Source organism: Solanum dulcamara, chromosome 8, assembly GCF_947179165.1.
Source record: "Solanum dulcamara chromosome 8, daSolDulc1.2, whole genome shotgun sequence".
Lineage (NCBI taxonomy): Eukaryota > Viridiplantae > Streptophyta > Magnoliopsida > Solanales > Solanaceae > Solanum > Solanum dulcamara.
In genome coordinates this window covers 65,902,513-65,922,511 of record NC_077244.1, presented here as the reverse complement: position 1 = coordinate 65,922,511, position 19,999 = coordinate 65,902,513, and the positions used below count along the sequence as shown (strand labels likewise).

The following is a 19,999-nucleotide window of genomic DNA, read 5'->3' as shown; positions in this document are numbered from 1 at the left end:
TGAGAAGCTGTTTTAATACTTTTTGTTAGTTAATTTTTTCGAATTGAAATGGAATAAATTAATTGATACAAATTATATTAAATCTGGTACATGTACATATGTTAATCGGTTTATTTTAATTTATTTATCTTTTTTTTTTAATTTCATTTTGAAAAAAAATAAATCACATAAATAAATTGGAACAAAATAATTACATCTTTTCTCTAGTATCAAAATGAATATTTTAAAATGTTGATTGAATTTCAATTTATATGAATATTAAAAAATTGAAAAATAAATATAATAACTTGAACAATATTCTAATCAAGTAGTGTTTTTATACAATCAAAACAAATATGTTATGATTAAATAAATAATTTTATTTTTTTTACCTTGTAAAACATTTTTTTTAATAGTATATGCATCCAAAGGTGTCGCTGACGGTCAATTAAGTTACAAGGAAAATAGTGAGATATTAGATTTAAATCTCAACTGAGACAAAATCTATAATTTCTTTCATTCTGCACAAGTTTGGTGGTTATATTACCAATACTTAAGCTGGTGAAAAATAATAAATACACTATTAAATTAGTGAAGGGGACTGCAAATTAGTCCAGACGTCATAGTCAATATAAAAATTTTAAAAAAACAATCCTTGATAATATAAGATTTAGCATATGATGAAAAGACATACCTCGGACCAAATCCAACATACAACACAAACATATAAATAGTTTGTAACAAATTTCCACCTTTTTCTCATCATTCACTAACAAAATAGACCAAATCCACTTGTGCTGTGCATGTATATTGAATCTCACACATTCTATGCTTTCATGCATTGTTTTCAAAAAGAAAAAAATTCTTCAAGATCTTCTTCTTCTTCTTCTTTTTTTTTTGGCTCAATTATATCTTTTTCATCTTTCAGATCTCTAAGAATTCATCCAAAACTTGTGGATCGATGGATTTCTCAGATAAATTAATGAACTGTCTATTGTTTTGTACCTTTTTTCTTCAATTTGCCAGTGGATTTTATCTACCTGGTAGTTTCCCACACAAACATTATGTAGGTGATCAATTATCTGTCAAAGTAAATTCCTTGACCTCCATTGATACAGAATTACCTTATGGATATTACAGTTTACCTTTTTGTAAACCTTTAGAAGGTGTCAAAGAGAGTGCTGAAAACTTAGGTGAGCTTCTCATGGGAGACAGAATTGAGAACTCTCCTTATAGATTTAAAATGCACGTAAATGAAAGCGAGTTATTTTTGTGTCAAACAAATGCATTGTCAGTTGATGAATCCAAAGTTTTGAAAGAACGGATTGATGAGATGTATCAAGTTAATCTGAATCTTGATAATCTCCCTGCTATTCGGTATATGAACAAAGATGGATTCTTTCTTAGGTGGACGGGTTATCCGGTTGGTATTAAGGTTAAGGATGTGTATTATGTGTTCAACCATTTGAAATTCACTGTGTTGGTTCATAAGTATGAGAAGACTAATACTATGCCTGGTGTGATTGGGGCTGGAGATGGTGTTGAGTTAATTACAACGGACGATAATTCTGTTACAGACACACCGGCTTACATGGTTGTTGGATTTGAAGTTGTCCCCTGCAGTTTTCAGCATAATATAGATTTGCTTAAGAATCTAAAACGATACGATAAGTATACAGCACCTATTAAATGTGAACCAGCTACTGTCGCCGGGGTGATCCAGGAAGGCAAGCCATTGGTATTTAGTTATGAGGTCAATTTTGTGGAGAGCGACATTAAGTGGCCATCAAGATGGGATGCATATTTGAAGATGGAAGGTGCAAAAGTTCATTGGTTTTCGATTCTTAATTCCATGATGGTTATTACATTCTTAGCAGGGATAGTTCTGATTATTTTCTTGAGGACAATTCGAAGAGATTTAGCTCGTTACGAGGAGCTTGACAAAGAGGCTCAGGCTCAGATAAACGAGGAGTTATCAGGATGGAAGCTTGTTGTTGGCGATGTATTCAGGGTTCCGGAGAATTCAGAACTCCTCAGTATGATGGTTGCTGATGGATGTCGTATTTTAGGAATGGCAGTCGTGACAATACTATTTGCGGCTATTGGATTTATGTCTCCAGCCTCTCGAGGCACGCTTATTACTGGCATGCTTTTATTCTACATGTTCTTAGGTATTATTGCTGGCTATGTTGCTGTTTGGCTTATGAAAACACTGAATGCTGGTAATACTAATGGATGGCTTTCAATTTCCTGGAGAGTTTCTTGTTTTGGCCCTGGAGTTGCATTTCTTATACTAACTGTTTTGAATTTCCTCTTATGGGGAAGTCATAGCACTGGCGCAATTCCTTTCACTACATATATTGTTCTGTTGTTGTTGTGGTTTTGCATCTCTATGCCTCTTACACTCATAGGTGGATTCATTGGTACAAAGGCTCCGCACCTCGAGTACCCTTGTCGTAGCAATCAAATTCCTCGCGAAATCCCATCAAACAGATTTCCTACTTGGGTGTTGGTAATTGGAGCAGGAACTCTGCCATTTGGAACTCTGTTTATTGAACTCTTCTTCATCATGTCTAGCATATGGCTAGGGCGTGTTTACTATGTTTTCGGGTTTCTGTTGGTAGTATTGATCCTGCTAGTGGTCGTTTGTGCTGAAGTGTCTTTGGTCCTGACTTATATGCATCTTTGTATGGAAGATTGGAGATGGTGGTGGAAATCATTCTTCGCTTCTGGCTCAGTTGCAATCTACATATTCTTCTACTCCGTCAACTATCTTGTTTTCGATCTCAAGAGCCTCAGTGGACCTGTCTCGGCTATGCTCTACTTAGGCTACTCGCTTTTAATGGCGCTTGCTGTAATGCTAGCAACGGGTGCTATAGGCTTCTTGACGTCTCTTTTCTTTGTGCATCGTCTCTTCTCTTCCGTGAAAATAGATTGAAGAAGGTGACCTGTTGGAGTAACATTTTCCATGCTATTGATGATAACATGAAGATCAGGTGGAGACTAATGTTAACCACTTGCAAATATTGCTAGCTTTTATAGTACTTTTTTCAAAATATTTCAAATTTGTTATGATGTTTCATACATTTGAAAGGAAATAAGATAGTTTCTGAGAAAGTTTTAATGTGTGTATGAAGTGTATTAACGATATTGGGATAGCAGAAGGTCACCCAATTTCAATTTACTTCTACGAGTATCTACATGCTCGTCATTCTTATTGCAACTCTTTTCTTTCATCAGATATCAAACATAGGTGGAGTTACAATATTGCTATTTAAGTTATAAACTATGCCTTAATGTTTGGTAAGATTATTTTTTTTGGGTAATACGAGAAATTATATTACTCTACAGAGAGTATTGCAAAGTGTTTTCGGAGTGTACTGATACATAGTTAGGGGCCGTTATTTGGCCTAAATTGTGAAAATTACATGCTTTAATACGCCTAGTATAAGTAGTTCCTAGAGTGTCTGCCTCAAAAAAATTTATGGCACACACCGGTGAAACTTCCAATAAGCTTGTTTCTTTCAAAAATGGGCGCCTCGCTCCCTCTTTAGCTAAACTGTCCGCCACCTGATTTTCTTTTCTGAAAATGTGCCTAATAGCTGTGACCTGCAACTCTCTTATGAGATATCTGCATTCAGAGATTATATTGTTAAAACATTGATAGTTGTTAGAAATCATTAGTATGACTTGTATCGAATCAAACTTTGAACAATCTAGAAAACATTTCTTACTATCTTGCCTAAAGGCAAGTATATATATCCTTATAACTTCTCAAATGATATATAGGTAAAGATGAGAATCACTAAAAAAAATTGAACTATAGTTTTATATTTGTACATTAGTTAAAAGGTCTAAAACACTAACACGCGAATCATTTGAGATCACTGTAGTAACATAGGTTGACAATCATTAAAATACCAAACGAAAGACGAGGAAAATCAATAATTATTTTTTCAAGCTTCAATATTGAGAACACTTGTCAATTTTTGTCAAGGTTATTGTAGGGTGATCCAAGCATGAGTCTTTTTCTACCTATAAATATGATCTGATTTTTACTGTTCATTTTTCTCTATAATTACAATTTTTTTTGAAAAAACTTCATCTTAATTTTGAAAGTGTGATAATGTTTTAGATTTTACTTTAACTTGAACATCAAATATATATATATATCATGCATGTTGATTTCCTATCAATACGAGTGGTAGGGACGAAGCTAGAGTCATGAGTAAAGATTCAGTCAAACTCAATAATCTTGATACAAACTCTATATCTATCTTAAGAAATTCATTTAATATGCATATATTATTTTATATATGGATTCCAATAACTTAGAAAGTTAGAATCCTAAACCTGTAAACCACCCCTGACAAGTGGTAAGCTAAGTAGGCATTTCGATATGAAACGTTTGACATTTGAAAATAAAAGAAGGCAATATTTGAAGTTTGATTGAAAAAAAAGGTAGTATTTGAAAGTTACAAATGTATTTCAACATGAAAATGCTATTTAAATTTTGTGAGTGAAAATTTTAACAAATTGTTTTTCAAATTTTATATTTTCTATTTCAAAAGGAAATAATAAAACACTAGTATTTGAAATCATGTACAAATATTATTTCAATTTTTTGGAGTATTTATTTTTTGTACATTGGACAAACGTGTATGTATATTCTTATTTCAATAAAATAAGTGATAAAAAAAAAAACTCCAAATTAGGATGAAATAAATAGTACTACTCTGTTAAGTCTTTGATCCTTTGTATACTTTGGTTATCTGATTTCAGGCCTCTGGTTTTCTTCAGCTGAGTCTCTCTGGTAATCAGAATCCTCCTTCTTTTACCCTTCTTCCCATTATTTCTTATTAGTCTAAAGATGATTACCGCATTTTTGTTTCTTTTAATGCTTCCTGTTAAACTTAGGAAACTTCAAGACAGTCTTAATTTTTGATGAAATATATAGTATGAAAATATGCGTATTGTTGATATCTATACGTACGCTCTTTGTTCGTTTGGGGTTTGCTGTTGAGTGATTGATTCTATGTTGATAGTAGCTCTTATGCATATAACGTGTTTGAAGAAAGTTCTCTGTGATGCTTGGATCTAACGTTTTGCGTTTTAGCAGCTTAGTTTACAAGAAAAAAAATTCTGAGCTGTTACCTAAATTACCTTCACAACTGATCATATATTTCAAGGGGAACTCTTATTTTGCTACGAGTACTTCATTGTGCTTTCCTTCTTCTCCAAAACACCTCTTCTATAAACATAGATTGCCATGGTCCATTTTCCAAATAGTTTGCAAGTTGCTACAAGATGTTCAGTTTCCAGCAAGTTTATGCTGTGTTTTCTTATTGCTTTCGGTTGTCAAGTGGGTGTGCCTTCAGAATATCACCATACACAGCAGGGATGATTCCCCAGTACTGCTTCTTGTATCCTTATCAATGCAATATCAGGATCGTGATAATCTAGTAAGCTTTGTGCTATGCGTGTTGTGTTGGTATCGACTTTTTGTTTATTATGGTATTCACGTTTGGTATACATCCCTTCTGCTACTTTATCCTTATTGTTTCCATTCAAATTTTAACTGTGAGCAACTATTGATTTTGATAGAATAAGTTGTTCATCAACTATTGTTGGAGGAGTTGGAGTACTCTGAGTCATGAGATTTTAGGTGTTGTGGGTGCATACAAATTATGGAGGCTAAGGGGGTTATTCGTTAGATGAAGAGGAGAAAGGGTGTGTCTATATCCAAAAATCAATTCGGATTCATGCCGGGTCGGTCGACTACAAAAGTCTTTCATGTACAAGTGACTTACATTAGGGCAATTATGGACATGTACGACGGAGCTATGATCCAAGTTAGAATAGTGAGAGGTGACTCAGAACACTTTTCGGTCTTGATGGGCTGCATTAGGGGTTTGAAGTTATACGAGATAAGGTAAGAGTGGAATCCGTGAATGGACAAGAGGGAAGCGAGATTGAGATGGTTTGGGCAAGGGATGAAAAAGTGCACTAATGCGCCAGTTAGGAGGTGTAAGAGGTTGACTGTAGCTGGAGTTAGGAAAGGTAGGGGTGTTCACAGGTCAATTTGGGTCGATTATTGGTCAAAACCAAACCAATTTAATGGGTTATTAAATTATCTAAACCAAACCTAATCAATTTGGTTGTTATCAGTTTTGGTTCAATTGTTCTATTATTAACCATACACCAAAGTAGAAAAAAATGATTTATTCAAAAGAGAAAAGAAGACAACAATTCATTCAAAAAGAAATGAATGGTCTTCGTTCCATTTTGGATCTTGTAATTCTTATATTATAATTCAAAATATGTTTAACTCCATACTGCCATTTAGTCTTGCAAAACACCATTCATCTTAAGCAACTAATACAATTGTCTTCGTGTTTGTCAACTTATTTTATCAACAATTAGTTTATCCAATATGTATATATAATTATAAAAAAATTGGCCCTTTTGCTAACCTTTTGTTTTTGTCTTTTTGATTTCTTAAATAAAATTTTAATGAAAACATATATAAGATACTTAAAATTGGTCATAAAAATAAAATTATATATATTGTAAGTGTGGTACCAAAATTGTACACTTCTATTCATCCATATAGATACAAATTTATAGTACAAAAAATAAACTAACTAGCAATCAGATCCCTTGATTCTAGGAGATTTGAGAATCAAGGGATGATTTTATTTGATCTAATATCCTAAGCTATTTAATAGCATATCAGATATGATTTTATCGGATCAATTTAAATCTTACAAAATCATATCGATCACACTTTGATATTTACAAATCAACACTCCCCCTCAAGTTGGCATGTAAATATTTGTCATGCCCAACTTGCTTACAAGAATTTCAAACTTTGGTTTAAACAAACCTTTTGTGAAAATATGCGCAATTTGGTGATTTGTTGGGATGAAAGGCATGCACACATTTCCTTCTTCAATCTTCTCTTTTATGAAGTGCCTATCCACTTCAACATGCTTTATTCTGTCATGTTGAACTGGATTGTGAGCAATACTTATGGCGGCTTTGTTGTCACAGTACAACTTTATTGGTAATGCAAACGGATTTTTCTGTTCTTCCATCATCTTCTTTAGCCAAATCATTTCACAGATCCCATGGGCCATAGATCGGTATTTAGCTTCAGCACTGCTACGGGCTATAACATTCTGCTTTTTACTCCTCCAAGTCACGAGATTTCCCCAAATAAAAGTACAATATCCTGATGTAGACCTATCAATAGTAGAACCTGCCCAATCTGCATCTGTAAAACTTACAATGCCCCTATGTTGACCCTTTTTGAAAAACAATCCTTTGCCTGGTGAACTTTATAGATATCTTAGAATTGTGTAGACCGCTTCTTGGTGCTCTTCTTTCGGAGAGTGCATAAATTGACTCACTAAGCTTATAACAAAAGCTATATCAGGTCGAGTGTGTGACAAGTAAATCAACTTCCCTACTAGTCTCTGATATTGACTTTGGTCAACTAAATTTTCTTCTTTGTTTCCGAATTTTATATTCGGATCAATAGGTGTTTCAGCTGGACAACCACTCATCCCTGTCTCTTTTAGAAGATCTAGTACATACTTCCTTTGTGACACCATAATACCTTCTTTTTATCTTGCTACTTTCATGCCAAGAAAATATTTCAACTGACCCAAATATTTGATCTCGAACTCCGAGGCCAGCTATTTTTTTAAATTCTTCATTTCGGGCAAGTCATCTCCTGTAAGTATGATATCATCGACACACACTATAAGGATAGTTGTCTTTCCCTTAAGTGAGTGTTGAATGAACATGGTATGATCTGCTTGCCCTTGAGTGTACCCTTGTTTTTTTACAAACTGAGTAAACCTCTCAAACCAAGCTCTTGGAGATTGTTTGAGCTCATAGAGAGATTTCTTTAGCTTGCACACTCTAGTTCCATACCTTTCTTCAAAACCTGAAGGAGGATTCAGGTAGACTTCTTCTTCGAGTTTTCCGTTCAAGAATGCATTCTTCACGTCTAGTTGTTGAAGGGGCCAATCAAGATTGGCAACAATGGTCAGAAGAATCCTTATTGAATTCAACTTGGCAACTGGAGCAAATGTCTCAAGATAGTCAATCCCATAGGTCTGAGTGAACCCTTTTGCTACCAAACGTGCCTTATACCTCTTCAGGGACCCATCTGATTTAAATTTGATGGTGAACACCCATTTGTAGCCCACTGTTTTCTTTCCACGTGGTAGTTCCACCATTTCCCAAGTTTCATTTCTCTCAAGAGCATTCATCTCCTCTAGAATTGCCTCTTTCCCACTTGGGAACATTCAAGGCATATTGCATATTTCTCAGTATCTCCATTTCAGAAAATTGAGAAAGAAAAGCTATAGAGGAAGGGGAAAAGTTTCTATATGACACAAAATTTGACATGGGATGGTTTGTGACTTTTCTTACCCCTTTACGTTTGGCAATTGGAAGATCAAGGTCTAAAGTAATAAGGGGCAAATTAGAATTAGGTTCTAGAGAATTACCTTGTATATCAGTAAGATCTTGCTGAGTGGACATTTGGTTCTGATGATAGTCCTTAGTCTCTTTTTCTTGATTCCGGTTTCTTCTCATGTAATCCTGTAATTCCTTTGTTTGTTCCCTGTCCTTGTCATTAATTGTATCATGAAAAGGCTCTATTCTTATTTCATTATTTAAGTTGGGATCCCTTACCTTATCTAGGTTGTTATTACCAAAAGTACGATTTCCTGTATCTATCATAAAACCTGAATCCTTTCGTTTCTCACTTGTGAGGTCGCGAGAATCCTTACTATCGATTGAATCTTCTTTATGTTTCTCCGCCTGAAGATGAGTTCCAAAAATTAATTGAGATTCAAAAAAGGTGACATCCATTGTGACAATAACCTTCCTAATATTTGGGTCATAACACTTATATCCCTTTTGACTAGGGGCATAGCAAAAAAAACACATTTTTTAGCACGTGGATCAAGTTTACTCCTATTATGATCACAGACATGAACAAATACACTACACCCAAAGACTCTCAAAGATAGATCAGTTGTCAATCTAGAAGTAGGGAAGTATGTCTTGAACATACTGAAAGGGGTTTTAAAACCTAGAACACGGGAAGGCATCCTATTGATAAGATAGGTGGATGTCAAAAGACCTTCTCCCCAAAGAAATTTAGGGACTCCACTTGTGAATGTTAAGGCTCTAGTTACCTCCATAAGATGCCTATTTTTTCTCTCCGCTACTCTATTTTGTTGGGGTGTATCAGGACATGAACTTTGGTGCACTATTCCCTTGGAAGTGAAAAAATTGCCTAGCTGGTCATTAAAATACTCTCTCCCATTATCACTCCGAAATATTTGAATCTTCTCATGAAATTGTGTCTCGGCCATAACATAAAAAGCCTCAAACATATGTTTTACCTCACTTTTATCTTTCAATAGGTACACCCAAGTTAGTCTAGTGTGATCATCTATGAAACTCACAAACCACCTTTTTTCATGTACAGTTGCTACCCTAGAAGGTCCCCAAACATCACTATGGATTAACTTAAAGGGTTTTGTGGCATGATATTTTTGGGAAGAAAAAGATGAACGTCTGTGTTTAGCCATTTCACAAAATTCACATTGGAAAGAGGATGTACTTTTATTCATAAACAACTTACGTAACAGGAGTTTCAAATAATGAAAACTAGGATGACCAAGTCTATAGTGCCATAACATGAATTTATTATCAACTTGAACAGAGTTCAAACAAGCTTAACTAAAATTTACTGAACTGTCCCCGTCTTCAAGAAAATAGAGACCTTCAGACTCTCAAGCATTGCCAATCATCCTTCCTGAGTCCTTGTCCTGAAATACGCATGAAATAGAGTCAAAGATAGCATGACAATTAAGGTTTTGAGTCAATTTGCTGATGGACAAAAGATTATGAGACAATTTTGGAACATGAAGGACATCAAAAAGAGTCAAAAGAGGGGTTAGTTTAACTGTCCTTTTTCCAGCAATTGTTGAAAAGGAATGATCAACAACAAAGGAAAATGAGAATTCGATGTCATGTGATCACTATCTCCTGAATCTATGATCCAAGGACTTACACCAGTTGAATCTGTACTCACAAAACCGGATGGTACATTGCCTGTTTGGGAAAAAGAATAAGAGGGAGTAGAAGGATCAGATTTACTGGTTTGGAGGACTTGGAAGAATTTGTGCACGAGCTCTACTTGTTCCTTAGTGAATGGTGGCATTTCTAGAGAAGATCAGCAGCCCTGGTTCTTCATTGGTACACTGAAAGGCATGGCTGCCATGGTTGTCTGCCCTTTTTTTGTTCCAGCTAGACGGCTTCTCATGGATTTTCCAGCAAGTCTTACGAGTGTGCCCGTATTTTTTTGCAAAAATCACACCACGGCTTCATTGTTGTCTCTATCAGAACTTTGTTAGTAGAACTCTGGGTTTCTATTGATGCCGCTGGGTGACGTAGCCAGTCAATGTTGTTTTAGTAAGAATAACCTTGCTCTGATACTATGTAAGTTGTCGTACCAAAATTGTACACTTTATTCATCTATATAGATACAAATTTATAGTACGAAAAATAAACTAACAAGCAATCAGATCCCTTGATTCTAGGAGATTTGAGAATCAAGGGATGATTTTATTTGATCTATTATCCTAAGCTATTTAATAGTATATCAGATATGATTTTATCGGATCAATTTAAATCTTACAAAATCATATCTGACCGCACTTAGATATTTACAAATCAACGTATATAATTATAAAAAATATGTATATAATTTGTCGGCTCGATTCAGTTTTTTTGAACAAAACCAAAATCAAACCAAATATTAATGGTTTTTAAAAATGTAAAACCAAAACCAAACCAAACTAAATTAAAATCAGTTTATTTCTTCGGTTTGGTTCGGATTTTCGGTTTGGATCGATTTTTATCCAAATTGTGAACATTCCTAGGTAGAGGCAAAGGTAGGGTGAATTTTTTTTGGAGGAAGTGATTAGACAAGATATGACATAGCTTCAGCTTATTGTGGACATGACCCTAGATAGGAAGGTATGGATGTTAATGATTAGGGTAGAAGGTATGAAGGTTAATGATTAGGGTAGAAGGTTAGAAGTTAGCGAGTGTGGTCGCCCGTTTAAGGTGAGAGAGGTAGGGGTCAGCCTCATACCTCTTTTAGTATTTAGTAGTCGCGTAGTTTCTTTTTCTTTAATGTTATTTTGCTTTTTGTTGCTCCATTTTGCTTTGTATTTTGACATTTTGCTGTCATTTATTTTTCTTTTTGCTATTTTTTTCAAATAACCTTGTTTTTTGAGCCGAGGGTCTATCAGAAACATTCTCTTTACCCTCAAAGGTAGAGATAAGGTCTGAATACATTTTATCATTTGCAAACCCCACTTGTGCGATTACACTAGGTATGTTGTTGGAAGTCATTCATCTACATAAACAAGTCATTCATCTACATAAACAAGGACTGCTGATTTCTTGATCGGAGTATGACATGGGACTCAGTGTAGCTAACATTTTCAGACATACCCTGCTAAGTTTATATCTAAGATTTTCTCCTTCTCTCGGAAGAGGAACATAGTTAATGCACTAAAACACTTGGTGCATAGCCTTATTGTGCAAGAGGACGGAGCCAGAACATTACTTCTGTTGGGCTATGACCCATGTTCCAGCCAAAGGCCCATGGCTTAATCCTATTTGTAAAAGGATTGAAATAATTTTCCTAATTTGGTTGCCAATTCTATTTGGAAAAGGATTGGAATAATTCTCCTAATTTGGTTGCCAATTCTATTTGGAAAAGGATTGGAATTATAATCCTATTTGGAGTTGGTTTTGACTTTAGAAAAAAGTACCACTTTATAAATAGGATGATTTGAGAGAATAATGAAAATTGCTCATTGGTAGTGTCTTTGAGAGACATTAGGCACATAAGAGAGGTTTTTGAGAGAGCTTTCAACAAGAGAGAAGAGAGAAGAAAAGAGTATTTTCCGCAACAGTTTTGCCTCTCCGATCAGCAACCTTCAAATTGCATTTTCTGATTCATTAACTGTTGGATTGGGCTGAAATTTTTATTGGGTGTTCCTAACATCTTAGTGTTTAATTTTAACAGTGAAGATCGGATTTGGAGGTCAGAAACATCCTGTTTTAGGTCCCGAACAGTAGCTTTGTTTTGGGTGGTTTTCTTCCTATTACTTTTGTTGGTGTAGCTATTGCTTCTCCTTTGCTTGGCAATTGTTGTGTAACCATTTAGGAGAATATTTGTAACCCTCTTATTATTATAGTGGAGCAATTTGGATTTCGAAGATCCCATGGTTGTTACCTTCGATTTGAAGGGTTTTTCGACGTTAAATTTGGTGTTATTTATTTTCTCTATTTTTGGATTTACGTCCTTGCATCATAATAAGTGGTATCAGAGCTTTGGTTGTCTATCAAGGATTTTTTGATGGAGGGTAATATGAGCAAGATGGTGTGTTTAAATGGTAGTAACTACAACATATGGAAGAGCAAGATGAAAGATTTACTGTTCGTGAAAAATATGCATCTTCCCGTTTTTGCTGCTCATAAACCCGAGAATGTGACAGATGAAAATTGGGATTTTGAGCACCAACAAGTATGTGGATATATAAGGCAATGGGTTGAAGATAATGTTCGCAACCATATTGTGAATGAGACACATGCTAGAACATTGTGGCAAAAGTTGGAGACACTTTACGCTTCAAAAACTGGCAATAACAAGTTATTTTTGCTAAAGCAATTGATGACCTTTAAATACAAAGAGGGCAGTGCTATTTTTGATCACATAAATGATTTTCAAGGTGTTCTTGATCAGTTGTCAGGAATGAGTGTCAATTTTGATGATGAAGTACAAGGGCTTTGGCTTCTTAATCTCTACCAGATTCTTGGGAAACTCTTCGAGTTTCTTTAACAAATTCTGCTCCCGGTGGTAAGGTTACTATGGAATATGCAAAAAGTGGTGTGTTGAATGAAGAAGTCAGAAGAAGATCTCAAGGCACATCCTCACATTCAGACGTTCTCTTTACAGAAGATCGAGGGAGAGATAAAACAAGAGGTTCAAGAAGTAGAGGAAAAAGTAGAAGTAAGTCAAGATTCAAGTATCAAAATGTTTCATGTCATCATTGTGGAAAGAAAGGACATATTAAAAGATTTTGCAATAAGTTGAAGCAAGACCTTAGAGAAGGAAAGAAAGAAGAAAATAATGGAGACAATGTTGTTGTTGTTGTCTGAGATGACCTTCTCTTTGCTTGTGATAAAAACGTCATCAATTTTGTATCTCAAGATATAAGTTGGATAGTAGATTCCGGAGCTACATCGCATGTCACACCAAGGAAAGACTTCTTTTCATCTTATATTCTTGTTAATTCCGGTGTGTTAAAGATGGGTAATGCTGGTGAGGTTAAGGTGCTTGGTGTTGGCACGGTTTTTTTGAAGACCAATCTTGGTACAACGTTAGTCCTTTAGAATGTCAAGCACGCTCCAGACATTCCTTTGAATTTGATCTCTGTAGAACAACTAGATGATGATGGCTACCAGAATGACTTGTTCAATGGCCAATGGAAGCTCACCAAAGGCTCATTAATTGTAGCTCGCGAAAGAAAGCATTCAAATTTATACGTGACACAAGGATCAATTCTTGGGGACTCTATAAATTTGGTAGAAAGTGAGACTTTGTCAGAATTATGGCACAAGAGACTCAGTCATATTAAGCGAGAGGGGGATCACATGTTTGGCTAAGAAGAATTTGTTTGCTGGTGTGAAACAAGCAAAGGTGAAAAGGTGTGTTCATTGCTTAGCTGGGAAACAGAAAAGAGTTTCTTTTCACAGTCATCCTCCTTCAAAAAGTCTGAACTACTAGAGCTAGTACACTCTGACCTGTGTGGTCATTTTAAAGTAAAATCAAAAGGTGGTGCACTTTACTTTGCAACTTTTATTGATGATCATTCTCGCAAGTTGTGGGTATATCCTTTAAAATTCAAAGATCAAGTACTTGATGTGTTTAAGGAGTTTCAAGCCTTATCTGAGAGACAACTACTTGATGTGTTTAAGGAGTTTCAAGCCTTATCTGAGAGACAAATTGGAAAGAAATTAAAATGTATTCGCACTGACAATGATGGTGAGTATATTGGTCCCTTTGACAACTACTGCAAAGCACAAGGAATTCGTCATCAGAAGACTCCTCCCAAGACGCCTCAATTGAATGGCTTGGCAGAAAGGATGAATAGAACTCTTGTTGAGAGAGTTAGATGTGTGCTTTCAGAGGCTAAACTTCCAAATTCCTTTTGGGCGGAAGCACTTAACACTGTTGCTTATGTTATCAATTTGTCTCCCACTGTTGTTTTGGATGGTGATGTTCCAAACAGAGTTTGGTTTGCAAAGGATGTCTCCTATGATCACTTGAAAGTCTTTGGTGTAAAGCTTGTGTGCATGTTCCAAAAGATGAGAGATCAAAACTGGATGTTAAAATAAAGCAGTGCATCTTCATTGGTTATGGTCAAGATGAGTTTGGATATCGCTTTTATGATCCGATTGATAAGAAGCTTATCAGAAGTCGTGATGCTGTGTTCTTTGAAGACCAAACAATTGAAGATATTAACAAGACTGAGAAAACAGATTCTCAGATTGATGAGAGCTTCGTTGATGTTGATCCAGTTCCTAGTACTGACACATCTTTTGCACATGAAGGAATCCAAGATACAAATGTTGATGGGGATCAAGATCAGAATGATCATCAAAGTGTAGAACTTGAAGGTGCTCCTAGTAATGATGTTATGATTGATCATCCACTCACTCATATTCAAATGACTACTCCAGATGCTCCAGAAACCTCTTGTAGAAGATCTACTAGGGAGAAGCTAAAGTCAACACGTTATTCTCCTAATGAGTATATGCTTTTGACTGACATGGGAGAACCTGAAGATTATGATGAAGTCATGGTAGATACTCATAGAGATAAGTGGATAGAAGCCATGGAAGATGAGATGAAGTCACTTCATGAGAATGGCACATTTGAGTTAGTGGAGTTACCTAAAGGTAAGAAAGCTTTGACAAATAAATGGATCTTCAGAGTAAAGTAAGAGCAACATACATCTGCACCTAGATATAAAGCGAGGTTAGTTGTCAAAGGCTTTGGCTAGAGAAAGGGTGTTGACTTTGATGAAATTTTCTCTCCTGTTGTGAAAATGTCTTCTATTCGCATGGTTCTAGGCTTAGCTGCAAGTCTAGATTTAGAGGTTGAGCAGATGGATGTCAAGACTGCTTTTCTACATAGTGATTTAGAAGAAGAAATTTACATGGAGCAGCCTGAAGGTTTCGTGGTTAAAGGAAAAGAAAACTATGTCTGCAAATTGAGAAAAAACTTGTACGACTTGAAACAAGCTCCAAAGCAGTGGTACTTAAAGTTTGAATCTGTCATCGAAAATTAAAGATACAAGAAAACTTCTTCAGATCATTGTGTATTCTTTCAGAAGTTCTCTGATGATGATTTTATTATCTTACTACTTTATGTGGATGATATGCTGATTGTTGGCAGAAATAAATCTAGAATTGTATCCCTTAAGAAAGAGTTGAGCAAATCATTTGCAATGAAGGACTTGGGGCCAACAAAGAAAATTTTAGGCATACAAATTCATCGAGACAGAAAGAAGAAGGAGTTATCATTATCCCAAAAGCAGTACATTGAGAAGGTACTCAAGAGATTCAATATGACAGAAGCAAAAGTGGTTAGTACTCCTCTTGCTAAACATTTTAAGTTGAGTACGATCCAGAGTCCATCTACTAATGAAGAGAAGAATGAGATGTCATGTATTCCATACTCTTCTGCAGTTGGTAGTTTGATGTATGCTATGGTTTGCACCAGACCAGATATTGCACATGTTGTTGGTACTGTTAGCAGATTTCTTTCTAATCATGGAAAAGAACACTGGAATGCAGTGAAATGGATACTAAGATATTTGAAGGGCACTTTAGATATGGAGTTGTGCTTTGGTAGTGGCAAGCCTCAACTTGTATGCTACACAGACTCTGATTTGGGAGGCAATCTTGACAATTCAAAATCCACTTCTGGTTATTTGATCACTTTTGCAGGGGGAGCTATTTCCTGACAATCTAGACTACAGAAGTGCATAGCTCTATCCACCACAGAAGCCGAATATATTGCTATCACTAAAGGAACCAAAGAATTACTTTGGATGAATGAATTTATGAAAGATCTTGACTTTGAGCAGTCAAGGTTCGTCGTATTCTGTGATAATCAGAGTGCTATTTATCTCACCAAGCACTCCACCTTTCATTGTAAGTCCAAGCATATTAGTAGAAAGTATCATTGGATCAGAATGGTCGTGGAAGAGAAATTATTTGAGGTTGAGAAGATACACACTCATGAAAATCCTTCAGATATGCTTATTAAAGTGGTGATCGCAGAAAAACAAAGAGTTTTGTACAACAGCGGTAGACATGAAGCTTGTCAAGAGTTCCTCCGCTTGAAGCCCATTTGGCCCCTTGGCTGGAGGGGGAGTTTGTTGGGCTATGACCCATGTTCCAGCCAAAGGCTCATGGCTTAATCCTATTTGTAAAAGGATTGAAATAATTTTCCTAATTTGGTTGCCAATTCTATTTGGAAAAGGATTGGAATAATTCTCCTAATTTGGTTGCTAATTCTATTTGGAAAAGGATTGGAATTATAATCATATTTGGAGTTGGTTTTGGCTTTAGGAAAAAGTACCACTCTATAAATAGGATGATTTGAGAGAATTATGAAAATTGTTCATTGGTAGTGTCTATGAGAGACATTAGGCACATAAGAGAGGTTTTTGAGAGAGCTTTCAACAAGAGAGAAGAGAGAAGAAAAGAGTATTTTCCGCAACAGTTTTGCCTCTCCGATCAGCAACCTTCAAATTGCGTTTTCCGATTCATTAACCGTTGGATCGGGCTGAAATTTTTACTGAGTGTTTGTTCCTAACATCTTAGTGTTTAATTTGAACTGTGAAGATCGGATTTGGTGGTTAGAAACATCCTGTTTTAGGTCCCGAACAGTAGCTCTGTTTTGGGTGGTTTTCTTCCTATTACTTTTGTTGGTGTAGCTATTGCTTCTCCTTTGCTTGGCAATTGTTGTGTAACCATTTAGGAGAATATTTGTAACCCTCTTATTGTTATAGTGGAGCAATTCGGATTTCGAAGATCCCATGGTTGTTACCTTCGATTTGAAGGGTTTTTCGACGTTAAATTTGGTGTTATTTTTTTTTTTTTTCGGGTTTGCGTCCTTCCGTCATAACAACTTCTGGCACAGTTCTGCACTCTACTTAGTTGTTTATATCATGGTATAAATTTCTCATTATTTATAACATAAGCAGAACATGTCAACTGAGAAGAGTCCGCTTGAGCAAACATCACCTGCTGTTGCATCATCATGCCGAAAAAAGAAGTCTGAAAGTGCCACATTTTTGGAGGATGTGAAGGATCATATTGATGAGTTTATACATGCCTCAATGGATGAACACAAATCATGCTTTAAGAAGACCATCAATAAGGTTAGTTCCAATTCAAAATAGCATTACGGATTATTCCTTTCTTAATAAGACATTATTATTTATTATTAATAGCTGTGGTTATGCCTTCAGATGTTTGGGATGTCTAAAATTGTTGCTGAAAGAAATGCTGAAGCAAAGGAGGTTGAGAGCTCACTTCCTCTCCAAACTGTTGTATCTGAGTAAAATTCCCTATGTAGAAAGACTTCGGGAGGGTGAGATTGTGGAGGGTCAAAACGTGTATGTGGTCTAAAGCCACTTCCCACATCAAGTTTTATCGTGCTATCCACATGTATCAATAAACAACAATTTGAGATGCTCTTGCCTCAGAAGTCTTGCTGCTTTTGGATCTACTGGTTTTACCACTCATTAGACATGTTTAGACAAGTAAAGGGGCATTACTATAACTTGATCAATCTCTAAAGTGATTGTTGGATCCTTTGTTTTTATGGTTTGAGCTCTTCCTTTTCTGTTATCACCCTTTTTGCTTTAGCTTTGGTCCATACTCTATGCTACATTCTCTAGTTACATGCGTATATAGAGATATCATCGGAGGGTTTGCTCCGGGCTTGGATGATGGAGTTCTCAAAGAATATATTTCTGAATACAGTACTTATACTACCTTCTGAATTTTTTGAGTCTGCTATCTTTATTACGTTTCGAATGACAGTGTCACGAGTTAGACTCCTGATCAGTAATCCTCATGACAATTGTTGCCTAATTTGGAGCTTTTCTTCTCATCAGTTAGCTCAGTGATGAAAGTAACCTTTTCTAGAGTACTTAGTTTCTGTAAACTCCTAGTGTTAAATAATTTAAATCCATTTCCCACCAAAACATTACTTGAAAAACAGTAACATTAATTAAGAATTTCTAAATGTGGGGGAGAGAAAAAATTGACAAGAACAAAAGTGACCCTGAGGTCATTTTCTTTGACGGAAAATACGTTCATTATATCCAATGATGTAGGTAGGGTAGATGCTAGCTTAGGAGGCTATTAAGGACAAAAAAATTACTTATAATTCAACATAAGCATGACACATTGTTTTAATACCTGCCATGACTTTCTTCTACCTTCATTTAAAAAATTATTGTTTCATGTGAACCTGTAGATTGTGCTTTGGATACGCCATTTGATTTCTTTTACTATAACTTCAAGTATACTATTCATTGGAAAATTTGAAAGTGACCGCTGTAACATTCTTGCATGTGAGTTTTCCTTTTGTTGGATGGGAAAAGTGGATGGAAAGAACTTGGTAAGAATCCATTTATGCACTTTTGGGGTCGATAACTTGATAACTATTTCATATTAATTGAATTTGTCAGGTAATGCACACTTATTAAAAAAAATATTTAAAGACATTGAACCATACTTTCTACTATTGCTCTTTGTAAAATTATAAATATAACTTTGTAAGTAGTGTGATTTATCTCCTAAAAAATAGAAAACTTTAATAAATGAAAGGGCAAATATGAAAAAAGTTTTAAACATACATCTTGAATTTTGAACAATGAATTTTTTTTCAAAAATTCAATTAATATGAAATAGAGGGAGTATAATTTATGCGACGTCTAGTAGGTATATGTGAAATATGTAATTCATATACAAAGTTAATATGACGTTTCATTGATAATTTAGAAATTCACATAATTAATAAAAATATAAATTATGATGGAATCTATATAGTATTTCATGTAAGATAAAATATAAAATAACTAATAAATATATAACTAATCTCTGAATAAAATAATATGTAAATTTACTTATAACTAATTTCTATATTAATAAGCATCCACTTTACAAACTGTGAGATAACAGTTCCCACCTGTGAGTCAGAGTCACTGTTTAATTCTCCTTTTGCACTTTTAACTTTACTGGTTAGTTATGGCTTTGACTAATATTACCACAACTTTCCATGTCACATCAGAAATGTTGTCTTTTTTCTTTTCTTTTTTTCCTTTTATACTCTCCTAATTTTTTAACCGCAGTTAAAGAACAATATTATTAAGTAAGTAATTTTCAGACATAAAACATTGCGAAATCAAAGGCTTTTTGGGGAATCACTTTGAATAATTACTTGGCAATCAATGAGTAGGTTGATTTTTGCTATATTGTTTCATAAGGTCTTGAATTAAACTGATGGGGGTGTGAAGCAACATGTTGATCATTTCATAAAGGTTAATTCAATATTTATACTTAATAGATTCAAGGTTTTAATTTTTTTTTTGAAATCATAGGTTTATATATATATATAATACTCCATCTGTTCCAAAAAGATTAGTTGCTAATTTGCTATTTTGCCAGTCAAATAAATGTAAATTTTATTTTTTAAAAAAAATAAAAAATTTATGTTTGGATTCACATTAAATATTAATTAGTTTGACTATTGTATTTCTGATCAAGACAAAAAAAAATGGGATGAAGGAAGTGTACATAAAGCACTTTTAGCTTTCCAATA

The 19,999-nt window shown here is 34.9% G+C and overlaps 1 protein-coding gene and 1 pseudogene across 1 annotated transcript; both read left to right on the top strand.

Annotated features, from left to right (window-relative positions):
- The first annotated feature begins 782 nt into the window (after positions 1–782).
- Positions 783–2,917, top strand: LOC129901759 (transmembrane 9 superfamily member 11-like; annotated as a pseudogene).
- A 1,762-nt stretch (positions 2,918–4,679) lies between these two features.
- LOC129901295 (uncharacterized) lies at positions 4,680–18,018 on the top strand. The gene is made up of 3 exons (XM_055976434.1): positions 4,680–4,792; positions 17,370–17,546; positions 17,637–18,018. The coding sequence occupies exons 2-3, from the start codon at positions 17,373–17,375 to the stop codon at positions 17,727–17,729; spliced, it is 267 nt and encodes an 88-aa protein (XP_055832409.1). The 5' UTR covers positions 4,680–4,792; positions 17,370–17,372; the 3' UTR covers positions 17,730–18,018.
- The last annotated feature ends 1,981 nt before the right edge of the window (positions 18,019–19,999 follow it).